This window comes from Centruroides vittatus, unplaced genomic scaffold (genome assembly GCF_030686945.1).
Source record: "Centruroides vittatus isolate TY-2023 unplaced genomic scaffold, ASM3068694v2 contig_681, whole genome shotgun sequence".
NCBI classification, from domain to species: Eukaryota; Metazoa; Arthropoda; class Arachnida; order Scorpiones; family Buthidae; genus Centruroides; species Centruroides vittatus.
Genome location: NW_027122428.1, coordinates 24,772 through 37,754, shown reverse-complemented (window position 1 = coordinate 37,754; position 12,983 = coordinate 24,772). Strand labels below are relative to the sequence as shown.

The following is a 12,983-nucleotide window of genomic DNA, read 5'->3' as shown; positions in this document are numbered from 1 at the left end:
TTCAAAATAAACTCCTTTCTTGTGCACAAAATACCATTGCCGCTCGAATGAAAATTGTACTCTAATGAAAATAAATAGCGAGGTTGAGGCCGAATTTTTAAACGCGAAAACGTGTACGTCGGACGTAGAGCGCCGCTTTCCTGTAAGCCTAGAAGTTTGACAATGGCATTTCGAATGTGGAGCATGATTCCACTGACTTTCCAAACGCCATTGTCAAACTTCTAGGCTTACAGGAAAGCGACGCTCAACGTCCGACGTACACGTTTTCGCTTTTAAAACTTCGGCCTCAACCTCGCTAATAAGTTTTTTTACAACGGCTAAGAATTTCTCAGTAAAAACTGATTGTTAAATACCGCTTCCATTCCTGGAAATAAAAACAAATACTTGGTATTAGGTAGAATAAATTTCGAATGAATTAACTTCTCCATATTTTTTATTTTTAGATATATAATGCATTATATACGGTATTCAACATGATGCTAAAAGTTCGAGAAATTTGGTTGGGATCAACGTCCACGTGTACTCAATTACACCTGTCAATACTACTAGTCACTGTTAAAACTTGAATATCTACGTTACCCGAATTATCAAACGAACGGAATACTTGCATATTCGTGCGTGACTATTCATTTATTTTCATTAGTTTTAAGGGTAGTTCAAAGCAATGTTTATTCGTATAAATTTCTGCTGTAAAGTTGGACATACAGCATTCTGAGCAGCCTTGGTTACTCTTCACTTAATGGCAAATGTTTACTTAACTCTTTTCGCTCTGTGAGCACTAAGAGGGCCTCGTTTTATCTGGCCCATTATGGGTTCGGCCAGGTGCACAATGGGGCGGACGGGTGGTGAGGGACAGAGCCCGGTATATGGTTTATAACAGTATCCGTTAATGTTAAATATGTTTACACTGAACAAATATTTCAGATATTGCGTGATGACCATATTGCTGTTGACCATGGCGGCAGAAACCGTATAGAAAAGAATTAAGTACGAAATATAAAAATATTACAAGGGATACGAGATATGATCATGATTCAATTGAACTTATGTGAAATTTGTCTGAAAAAACAGAATTTACCTTTAAAAAGCTTGGGAGTTAAATCGATGTTAAGTAATGAAATGAATTCGAAATGTAAGGATGACCTTAGAGTGCGACTATGCAGACGCCAGCTAGAAGAAAAAGACTTTTAATTTTTAGAGACTTTCTATTTCAAGATGGCGGCAACCATTAAAAATATAAGAAATTCTGATTTGTCGAACGATTTGTCTGATTAAAAGAAATAATTTTAATCGTAACGATTAAAATTATTTCTTTTTTTACGTTACGCTGTTAATTTTCTACAAAAAAATGTAAGTATCGAAAAAAATAACTTTTAATTGGTAGTGAACTTTTATTTTCAAGATGGCGGCGACCAGTGAAAATAGCACAAATTCCAATCCGTCGAACGTTACAATTAAAAATATTTCGTTTTTTACGTTACGCAATGTTTCGCTAATTAGATTTTTACAAAAATATCGATATAAAATAAAATATGACTTTTAATTTCCAGAGAACTTCCTATTTCAAAATGGCGGCGGCCATTAAAAATATAACAAATTCTAATTTGTCGGACGTTACGATTAAAATTATTTATTTTTTCACGTTACGCAGTTAAATTTCTACAAAAAATATGAAAATAAAGAAAAAAATAACTTTCAATTTCTAGCGAGCTTTTCATTTCAGAATGGCAACGGCCATTAAAAATATAACAAATTCTTATCTGTCAAACGTTACGATTAAAAATATTTCGTTTTTTACGTTACGCAATGTTTTACGTTACGCATATTTTAAACGGTTGTGAAATATTCCAAATAAGTTTAAAATATTGACATTTATCTTTAAATGGATATTTTTATTCTAGTTCTGTGCTCTTACTCAACTTGAAAAATCTTATGATTACTCAATGATAAATTTCTAAACATGTAGTTCTATTTATATTAAAATATTTGTACAGTATATCGTGTAATCTGCCAAAATATTACTCACATTTATATCCGAAGCAATTATTCTTAAGAAATAAAGCAAAAAATTGCAAAAGTTTCTTTCTCATTCGAAAATCGCCCACTTACAACAAAGAAAGTGAAACAATGGAAAAAGGTATTGTTACCGATATTGTTGCGTTTCGCGTGACGATGAAGCCGATTTAGTAAAAATACCTGATTATTTTTAATTCAACAAATATCGAAATAGCGGAAAAAATAATTTTTAATTTCTAGCGAACTTTCGATTTCAAGATAACTGCGGCCATTGCAAAAATAACAAATTCTAATCTATCGAACGTTACGTTTTAAAATATTCCATTTCTTACGTTACGCAAAGTTTCGCTAATTAAATTTGTACAAAAAATATCGATATGAAATAAAATATTACTTTTAATTTCTAGAAAACTTCCTATTTCAAGATAACGGAGCCATTAAAAATATAACGAATTCTAATATGTCGAACGTTACGATTAAAATTATTTCTTTTATTACGTTACGCTATTAAATTTCTGCAAAAATTATGAAAATAGCGAAATAAATAACTTTTAATTGCTAGCGAACTTTTAATTTCAAGATGGCGGCGGCCACTGGAAATAGCACAAATTCCAATGTGTGGAACATTACGATTAAAAATGTTTCCTTTTTTACGTTACGCAATTTTTTGCTAATTAAATTTCTACGAAAATTATGAAAATAGCGAAAAAAATGACTTTTAATTTCCAGCGAAAATTCTATTTCGAGATGGCAGCAACCATTAAAAATATAACAAATGCTAATAGGTCGAACGTTACGATTAAAATTTTTTTTCTTACGTTACGCATATTTTAAACGGTTGTGGAATATTCCAAATCAGTTGAAAATATTGACATTTATCTTTAAATGGATATTTTTATTCTAGTTCTGTGCTCTTACGCAACTTGAAAAACTTTATAATTACTCAATGATAAATTTCTAAACATGTAGTTCTATTTATATTAAAATATTTGTACAGTATATCGTGTAATCTGCCAAAATATTACTCACATTTATATCCGAAGCAATTATTCTCAAGAAATAAAGCAAAAAATCGCAAAAGTTTTTTTCTCATTCGAAAATCGCCCACTTACAACAAAGAAAGTGAAATAATGGAAAAAGGTATTGTTACCGATATTGTTGCGTTTCGCGTGACGATGAAGCCAATTTAGTAAAAGTACCTGATTATTTTTAATTCAACAAATATCGAAATAGCGTAAAAATAATTTTTAATTTCAATTAGGATTAATATTAATATTGCAAGCCATAAGTTTATAGTTATTGTCAGATTTCGTCACTTTATTATGGTCCCGGGAACATCTATGACCTAAACACCTACTAAAGTAACCTTTGCTTTTGACAACATTTAGTCACATGACTTATTTTTCCAAGCCGAACCAATATAAGCCCGATTCAGCTCCTTCAGGGGAGTCTCTCACCGAATGCCAGATCAGTGACATCCAGGAATTTAATGAGGAGCCGTTGCTCCGAATTATTCTTTATCAAGTGCGATCCGTGTATCTCAGTCGCGACTTTGTTAAATTGTGCACCGCAGCAAGGAAATACTGATTCGAACTTCCGTGGAAGTGTCAAAGAGGTATGACAACAAATCCTGTAAACTCTCTCGGCCCCTTAAACCTGTACTCGAGAGATAGGGAATCTCGATAAATATTCGATGTTCGTTATTGTAAATGTCTGTTTGTTATCCAATAAATTTTGATTTTCTTGTTAATGGTGCCCTTTACTCGTTTATTGCTGACGCCCTTACCAACGACCCCTCTCTCCTCCTCCACTCGACCTGACAAAAGAATCCCGACCCCTCGGGATCATAAAACGTAAACAAGCCATCCACCTATTAGTGGATGGCTTCTTTACGTTTTAGGTGTGTGTGTGTGTGTGTGGTGTGTGTGTGTGTGTGTGTGTGTGTGTGTGTGTGTATCTCTTAATTAACTGCGTTAATTAATCTCTCGATGCTGTCACGTATACTAAATATACAAATATAGTGGTACCTTCGGTAGTAGACCGAACAATTACGACCCACTAGAACAAATTTTCGATTAATAAATATTATTTTAATTCTGTCATTAGTAAACAGTTTTCTGTGATAAAAATGATTGGGCCTAACTAATTTAAAAGTAAAATAAAACAAAAACACTATCCTTTGGGGATTAAGAATAAAGAGCGGCCCCATCAGGGATGGGGAGTCAGCAGAAAAATACACGACTCTCGTCTCCCGAATCGGTGTGTTTTTTTTTTTAAATCGACTCCAATTTCCCATCCCTGAAACCTACAACAAAGGGAGGCACGTACTGTACCCCAAGTACTCCAATGTATGGGAAGACGAAGAGGGATACCGCTCTAACACCAGGCCCCGTAAAAGCTCTCGTCAGCTCCGGTCACATATTATTAATACATGTAATTTATAAGGAATTACAAATTATCAGTAACAAGATAATAATTCAATTAGTTTATATCCTCGATTTTCTGCATCAATATATTTTATTTCGAATAAAATCGAGCGCAATATTCAGAATGATTAATAATTCGGTAGTTTATAAGCCTATCGGCCTTCAAAATCGAATATGATTACATCAGGATCGTCGTCTTCTTCACCTAAAATAAATATAAATGATTTTTTTTTGAAAATTCATCAACAAATTTTATTCATAATATAGAGAATATATTGAATACACATTTTAAGGATAATGTAGAAAACTAATGTTGAATTTCGTTATTAAGTTTATTCATTAACATAAAAAACAAATTTGCGGGAAAAACATAATGGAATCCTTGATTAATCACAAGAGTGAGCCCACCCTGGGGAGGCTTGATTTGAATGAAACAACTCACTTCTCTTTTATTTGAACCTAATAACTATTGCATTAGAATTAAAAGCATAGAGGTAACTAAAGAATAAAAAATCTATTAAGTAATTTTAAATCGATTTTACTTATAAATTATCAACTTTTTAAACAACAATGCTCAGAGGCGTAAGAGCATTATTAGCTATTACGCCTTATGTTTAGTTCTTATATCAATATATATTGCTCTTAGATTATGATATGTTATTACATATAAATTAGATATTAGCTATTCGATGTTTTTGTTAAAACTATTGAATAGGATTTGAAAGAGATGACATGGAGACATACCTATTCACAAATATGGGTTTATTCCTTTCTAATGTTGTAAAACTATTTGTATAAATAAAATACTAATTAAATTAAAAACAAAATTTTCACCGCTTTTCAAAACATACTTTATTTCGTATAACTTATGTTTTTAATGTAAGGCATCGTTCTATCTGGTTCAGGCACGTATCAGCAAATAACTTTGCTGATATCTTTCTATCTTGGACTATGTAAATTCTATTATAGGTAACATTTTTATCAGAAAGTGACATTTCTAATCTAGACTTTAAAGCCTTTAATCTTCATTAAAATCAGTAACATTAAAATTAAAATTTGTTAATTGTGTTACCATTTTTCATATAATTAAAACATCGCTATCGTACTTGAAGAATGCATTTGTTTTTATATTTTAAACTATATAACATCATAAAGCTACTACAAATGATTTCAAAATTTTAACATTACTTCTTAGTCATTCACAATGATTATAAAATAATTATACACTTCATAAGTGATAACAAGTGAGAACCAGAAATGAAAAAGAAATAATAATAATGACGTTTAATTTGCTTTAAAAAAACTTTACCTGTAAAAACGCAGTCGGGAATTTCCTTCACAGGGTCATATTCACCATTACTTTTAGTACAGGTGGTTTCCATTCGTCTCGAGCCATCAGGATATCCATATCCGCTTTGGCATTGTGATTTACAGCGTCTATATATAGAAAAAAATAATATATTTTAAAAATCCTGAATGTAATAATTTCTTAAACACTATAAATTAAATTTAAATCGTTGAACAGAGAATATGTCTAGAAGAAAAATTCTTACATGCAAACGATGTTAGGCTATCAGATCGGATTTATACGAGTATATCCGCATCTCAGGCTAATGTTAAGAGACTCTTAAAACAATTCAGAGTAAGGCTCTAATTCACTTTCTAAGGCACTAGAATTTCACTTTTTTAAAAATTATTATCTGATGGAAAGATCTTTTATATCCTAAATTTACAACTTAAGAAAAGCCTAAATCTAAATTTGATTCATCTAATATGAAAATTATGGGTCCAAATTGCAAGACATCTTGGAATTAAATGAATGAATACAATATAACACTTAACGTAATTAAAATGAAAATTAAATAGAAATATAAAAATAACTTACTGAGTTTTTGAATCGGTTATACACATAACAAATTGATGTTTTCCTGTAACAATATCACAACCGATACTTGGCACTGAAAGCCGAATGTTTTAATTATTTTTAAAGTACAGATTAACGTTTAATTATTTAAATATATTAATTTCCTTACCTGCAGGTTCACAATCAGGAATTATCTCGATTTTATTCCACATATTCCCATTATATGAGCAATTATAACTTTTAACGATTGAACCGTCTGGAAATTTATAATTTGCAATACATTTTGCTTCACAGAATCTGTAAATAAAGTTTATTGTAAAATTATTTTAATTTTTAAAGCAATTAATTTTAAAATAAACTGTAAATAGAAACAAGAAAACTTACTCTCTTTCTCTATAATAGTTACATGTTAATGATCCACTTAGAGGTGGTTTGGCATGGTTACATCCTGAATAATTAAGATAAATTCCCATATATTAAAAAAGTGTTTGTTAATTTGAAAAGGAGATCTTAAAAACGATATAATTTTAGCACATAATTTTAATAATATATTAAATAATTATATAAAAGTTCTTAAAAATAACAAGAAAAACAATTCCCGCGACATTTTCAACATTTTCTATCTTATACCATGTTCTTGTAAAAATAAGAGTGTATGTGCAGGAGATATTAGATTAAAACACAAGGAATCGCCATAATATTTGCATTTTTAGATGAATAATTGTAAAATTAAAAAGAGGATATTAAAATATTACACAAAGAAAATAATAATTACAAATGAAAATTCTTTAAGACATTTTGAAATAGTTAAACATAAAAATAACATTAATTTGAACACTGGTATATGTGTATAGTACATACATATTGGAATGACAATCCTTGATCTATAGCAGTGGATAGGAAGCTGTGCCTGATCTCTGAATAAGTATGTGTTGTCTCGATAGGGGTTTAGTTGTATCCAATGGCACATTGGAAATTTAATCTTGGGGAGCCGAATTAAATGGATAAAAAGTTTTTTTTAATGAGAATTCAATAAAATTCTCACCTTATGTGGTTGCTTATTCATAAGTAGAATAGAAATAGAAATAGAAGACATGACAGAATATAAATAAAAAACAAGTAATATAAAAAAAATTTTTTTAAGTCAATTCCTACTTAGGTCAACAAAGAAAAATTTTATTTTAGTTACTTTTTATTAAATAATCACAATTAATATAAATATGTATATACATATGACAGAATCACAATATTAAGTGGCAAAATAGAAAGAGAAATCGGAATTGAACCCAAAGCATAAAATTTCTTCAATTTTATTTTTTGAGAAAAATCCTCCATTCTAACCACTAAGCCACAACTGCTAACTCACTCTCGAAAATCATTTGGATAAAACATCTACTTAAAGCAAAAATTTTCAAAAATTTATTGATTTTCGCAGGAATTGAACTCGTATTCTTCACCTTCACGCGAAAAATACTGAAATCCTTGCATTTTACCGATTGAGCTACTTCCTGTTGATTTCAATTTTCATTACAAACTGCTAAAACTCTATTTAAAGTATTAATAATTAGGTTAATGTTACCCTTGGTATCGAAGATGGCGACGGGGAAATTTTTTCCGTAGATACTAGACGGCGACGGGGAAATTTATTAATTTGCATAATGCGACAGATAGTACGGGTACGCCTCCTAACGTTTAGATCACTCGGTATTCTACTTCGAGATTATCCATTGTTAATCTGCTTCCAGATTATCACTCGAGTATCTGATTCGAGATTACCGGAAACGCGGCCATCTCGAACGTAGGAAAAAAAAATTTCCCTGTCGCGATCTTCGATACCACATGTAATATTAACCAATAATTAAATTTAATTAATGAATTAATATTTGAAAAAACTGTATTAACATCAAGTGTCATCCACTACAAGTTTAAAAAAATGTATTTGAACTTGAGTGGATGAATAAAAAGTATTTTATTAACGATTGAAAATTTGAACAAGATATATATATATATATATATATATATTGTATATATATAGGGAGAGTGTGAACTAATAGTAGGAATTTAACAAGGAATATTAATTTGAACAATTGGAAAGGTTTTGCTACTGGTTGTCTCCTTAGAAATGTAGAATTGTGGAAGAGAAAGCCGAACCTTATGTGTCTATTTTACTTATAGAGGTATGTGACTTACTACTGAAGTTCTATAAAGAATTTAATTAAATTGTGGATTGTTTGTAGACAGTGGTGATATTCAGCGGGTTCGCACAGTATCTAGGGAAAAACGGGCCAAACCCGTTGTTAAAATTTTCAGTTTTCCGAACCTTGTTAAACACACGGAACATTTCTCAGTGGTTTTGTTTTTTTAAAAAAATATATTAAAATATACGTATTATACTCTGTAATACTACTAAACTAGAGCCTTATACCCCGTTCGCACCGAGCATTTCAATCTAGATTGTGAGCAAGGTCGGGGACTATGTCTTGGTGCGATCTCTCTCCGACCGTTTCAATCTCGACCGAAACGAGGTTTAATCGCGATCGATTCAAGAGAGTTCTTGAAACTAGATCCAGTCATAAGAGAGATCCCACAATCCCACGCGCGCGAGATAATACAAGATGGTTGTGGAAGACATGTCGGGCTATGGACAGCGAAATAAAAAGAATATTGTATTTCGAGAGATGATGACATCTGTCTATTATCAGCAGTGCCATTCGGGGTGAAAAATTTCTCTGCCTAAAAAAGGAAAAAAAAAAGGTCGACAGCAGTAATGCAGTAATATACTATTGTTACCTGGTATTCGCCCAGGGCTCGTTACGTTCCAAATACGCCACTGATTATTAGATATATCGCAAGAAAAGGTATTATATTTATTTCTAGCCAAAACTTCCATTTCATTTGTCGGTGATTGTCAGGGAAAAATTTTCTGCTAGCGAACCCTTTGTTAACTATTTCGAATATCACCACTGTTTGTAGTTATAAACACTCCATCTATACTGAAGAGGGATACCGCAATAGTGATATCCTAAATGTATATATATAAATGGAAATGAAAGGATGGTTTATTAACAAGTAAGGGCTGTTAATTAATGTTCTTTCTGTGAAATTATTTGACTTAAAAATCCGGATAAGAGACTTTGGATCAACATTTAACTGATAATAAAAAGCCCTATAAAATATCTATAAAATTATTAAACCCGATTCAGGTAGAAGTTAATTAAAAATAGTTTGAGAAATTTAAATTAGTATAAAATAAGAATTACATTTAAAATTTAAAATGTTAAATGCAAATTAATATGAAAAAATACAACAATTTAAAAACCTTTAGATAATTTTTACAAAATATTTTCACTATCAAACAGCTTCTCTGAAGTCAAACTAAAAATTTTCAACAAATTTTTTAAAATATACGTAAGTTGTATTTAATTATTTATTTATTTATTTAGACTCAGATTAAGAAGGATCAGCTGGACTGTTTATGTCAAACATTATGATGAATTGTTAGTTTTCTTTATAAAAAACATGATACGGCCTATCAGCAATTAAGTGGTTAACACCACTGAACATTTGTAGTGAGTTAATCGCGCCTCATCAACAGAATGACATCATGAAATTACCTGGGTTTTCTTCACGTGTTTAACATCTAAATAAAGATTAAGGAGTGTCCTGCGAGGATTTCCCATAGAAAGTTCCTTCCAAGATCCACTTACCTGTTAACACGTCGCCGAAGTGTTGCATTGTCTTACCCTACCAATTCTAAAAAAAAGTGATATAAACAAATATTTTTATTCGTTTAATAAATTATATTCATACATTTTCATGGCTTTTAAAGCAAGATGAAGTTTTCTATTTATGACTCTTCAAACGCGTTTTCATTTACAATTTTTAATCTTTAATTACAATCTTTAATATATTGATCAATCCGCAATTGCTAATTTAAATTGAATTATTTTAAATAATTTTTAACTATAAAATACGAAACACTGACATAAATATTTTTATCATAATAACTTTTTGTAATTTATAAAAGTGGAAACTAAACGAAAAACATATTTTAAAGTGGGGAATTTATAATACTATGTAGTATCATAAAAATTACAGTAAATTTACTAAAATTTTAAATTAATACTGCTTGTTTATAGGTAAAATGATAATATCCACAGTTCTAAAGCTTCAAAAAATTGGAAAAAATTAATAAATTACTAAAACTAGAAACATTATTATTACTGAAATACGAGTTACATCAGTAATTCATTCAGATTCTGAAACAAGTACGTTCCATCTCACAAATGTGGGATCAGCCAAGGCCTTGGATCAGCCCTGTCAGAAAGTCAAAAATACATATGAGTAGTGTTCAAAACAAATAAAAATTTGATATAAAGTTTCCTTTCCTGTTTTTTATATAAAATTCCAAATTTTGGGACTTATCTTTGTCCAAATATCTCAGCTAATAGCTCCCTATCTAAATCTAAATACAATTTACCTTATAAATTACCAAAGTGAATAATAAAGTGAAATTTTTGTCTCAGAATTTATCATAAAAAATTTTCAGTCATCTGAATTTATACACAATGTTTTATATTTATATTAGATATCTGAAGATAGTATTTTTTCAATATTAATTAATTATAAAATACACTAATTTTGTTATTACAAACAATAACTTGTAATAATTAACAATATATATAAAATAAAATTTATCGAGATTTTATATTATATTATAATAATATTACATTGTTATAATAATATTACAGCATTATTAAATTAATGTAAAATTGATATTATTTTTAATTAAGAAATAAAAATTACCAATAAGATTGTCACTATCTCTTTTCTTTCTTTCTTTTGTAATACCGGATTTCTTAATTTCGAATTCTAGAAATTAATACGAAAAATTACAAAGCTGTTATAAATACTCTTTAGCTAAATATCTTTTTACAATTTAATTACATAAAATATAATATATAATTCTTTATAGTCTAGTGATGTAATTCTATATATAAAGACTACATAGAATTAACCTTTTTCTAACTCTAGATCTATTTTTAACTCTTCAATTCTCCATAATTTCTGTCCTGCGAGCATTTAAAGGGAGTTTCTCAAACCTATTATGAATTCTATCATGCTCACAATACGGTGGTCGGTTGATGAAGAAAAGATTTTTGAAGTTTCGACCAGAACTCGCACCCGGATTTCCAGTCGTTTTAGCATTACTTTTAAAAAATTATTTTATAAAATTATGCTATAATATTCTATAAATTAAATCCTGTTGTTATTAATTAACAAATGTAAAAAGAAATAATTTTAATGAACCATTAAACACTAAATTACCTCTTGTACGTTTATTTCCATTTTGATCTATGTATTCTTCTCTAACTATTTCAGCCACACTTTGATTATCTGAAATTTAGTATAATAATATTAAAGATATAATAAAGTCTGTAGTTTTTTCGTTGTGCCAAAGACACAAGAGCAACGAAAAACTGTGTGTACTACAGTAGTTATTGCTAAATAAATAGAAACATTAATTTGGAAAATTACAAATGAAATTACCTGATTCAGAATCTTCCAATCTGTTAAAACTGAATTCAAGTCTATTAACGTATTTTTAGAATCATGAATTTAAGAATGTTTATGAATATTTAATCTTACCTTCTGTAAAAATTATCAGGGAGAGAAGAAGCGATCGATAATATAAAAATAAAAACACCCAATACCTTAATATTAAACATCATTTAATTTTACTGAAATCCGTAGAGTGTTATTGCAAATTAAAACAAATTATCTGATAAATAATAGTTAATGGAAATGCATTTGAATCTAGGAAGAATCACTTCCTTCTTTGGAGTTTTCAGAAACGTTATCTTATCTACAATACGTGGAAGTTACAAAAAAAAAGAAGAATGCGATACACAATATCTTAAAAAATGTAGGAACTAGTTGCGTAACTTTTCGGCTGTTATGAGATTTTATTTTAAAAATAATATTTATATTATTATTCATAATAAAATTGTTGTGTCATCTATTGTGAGATTTTGTCATAAAAAAAAACTTTTATATTATTACTTATTTTAATATAGTAAAAAGTTAATTTTGAGGGTAGAAATAAATTTTATAAAAAAAATTGTAAATTAGAATAACCAGTAAAATCTTCATTCAGTTCGATCTCTTTCGATATATGACACATAACACCCCGCTATCTCCCCACCCCTCGATCTTTAACTATCGAAATTTAATAGCATCAATGCTTCTTACACACAAGCTATTATGCCGAATTTCGTTCTTAATCATTCCCCTATCCTAACAAGTAAGATATTAAACGAAATAGATGCATACATACACGCACATTGACATATATACAAGGATCGGTCTGGAAAATTTAAAAATATCGCCAGTTTTTAATTTTTTTCGTCGCTTCAAATGATTTATTGCCACTAGTTTTACTTACTAATTAATGCAGGTGTCGGTCAAGGTCCTAGAATATAAGGTTACCTCTTAATTGGGTGTCAGTAGCCTTATCAGCTTGGCGTATGAAAGGCAAAAGTAACATGTTAAACTGTCACTTACAAGGATAAGACCAGACGTTCGGGTCTTCGATTCGAACGAAACTTCAGTGAGCACGTAGTCTTAAACACAAACAGATTCTTGTCTAAATAACAGGACCCACTTCTCAAGCGATT

The 12,983-nt window shown here is 29.7% G+C and overlaps 1 protein-coding gene across 2 annotated transcripts; it reads right to left on the bottom strand.

The window, feature by feature from the left end:
- Positions 1 to 4,514: 4,514 nt before the first annotated feature.
- On the bottom strand, positions 4,515 to 12,173 carry LOC136980250 (uncharacterized). 2 transcript variants are annotated; one of them, XM_067276338.1, is made up of 9 exons: positions 11,956 to 12,173; positions 11,857 to 11,876; positions 11,635 to 11,703; positions 11,113 to 11,178; positions 6,691 to 6,754; positions 6,476 to 6,603; positions 6,328 to 6,400; positions 5,752 to 5,879; positions 4,515 to 4,647 (listed from the first exon to the last, which is right to left on the bottom strand). In XM_067276338.1, exons 1-9 carry the CDS (start codon positions 12,036 to 12,038, stop codon positions 4,595 to 4,597), a joined length of 684 nt encoding a protein of 227 aa, XP_067132439.1. In that variant the 5' UTR covers positions 12,039 to 12,173; the 3' UTR covers positions 4,515 to 4,594. The 2 variants fall into 2 exon arrangements, with proteins under 2 accessions (XP_067132439.1, XP_067132441.1); XM_067276340.1 differs by lacking the exon at positions 11,113 to 11,178.
- Between the last annotated feature and the right edge of the window lie 810 nt (positions 12,174 to 12,983).

What these genes read in the sequence shown, in the direction of transcription:
- LOC136980250 (XM_067276338.1), bottom strand. Translation starts at nt 12,038, where the DNA reads ATGATGTTTAATATTAAGGTATTGGGTGTTTTTATTTTTATATTATCG. An exon ending in AGATAGTGACAATCTTATTG is followed by an intron (nt 6,755 to 11,112) that starts GTAATTTTTATT and finishes TTAATTATTCAG; the next exon opens with GATGTAACCATGCCAAACCA. An exon ending in TCCTGATTGTGAACCTGCAG is followed by an intron (nt 6,401 to 6,475) that starts GTAAGGAAATTA and finishes TTCGGCTTTCAG; the next exon opens with TGCCAAGTATCGGTTGTGAT.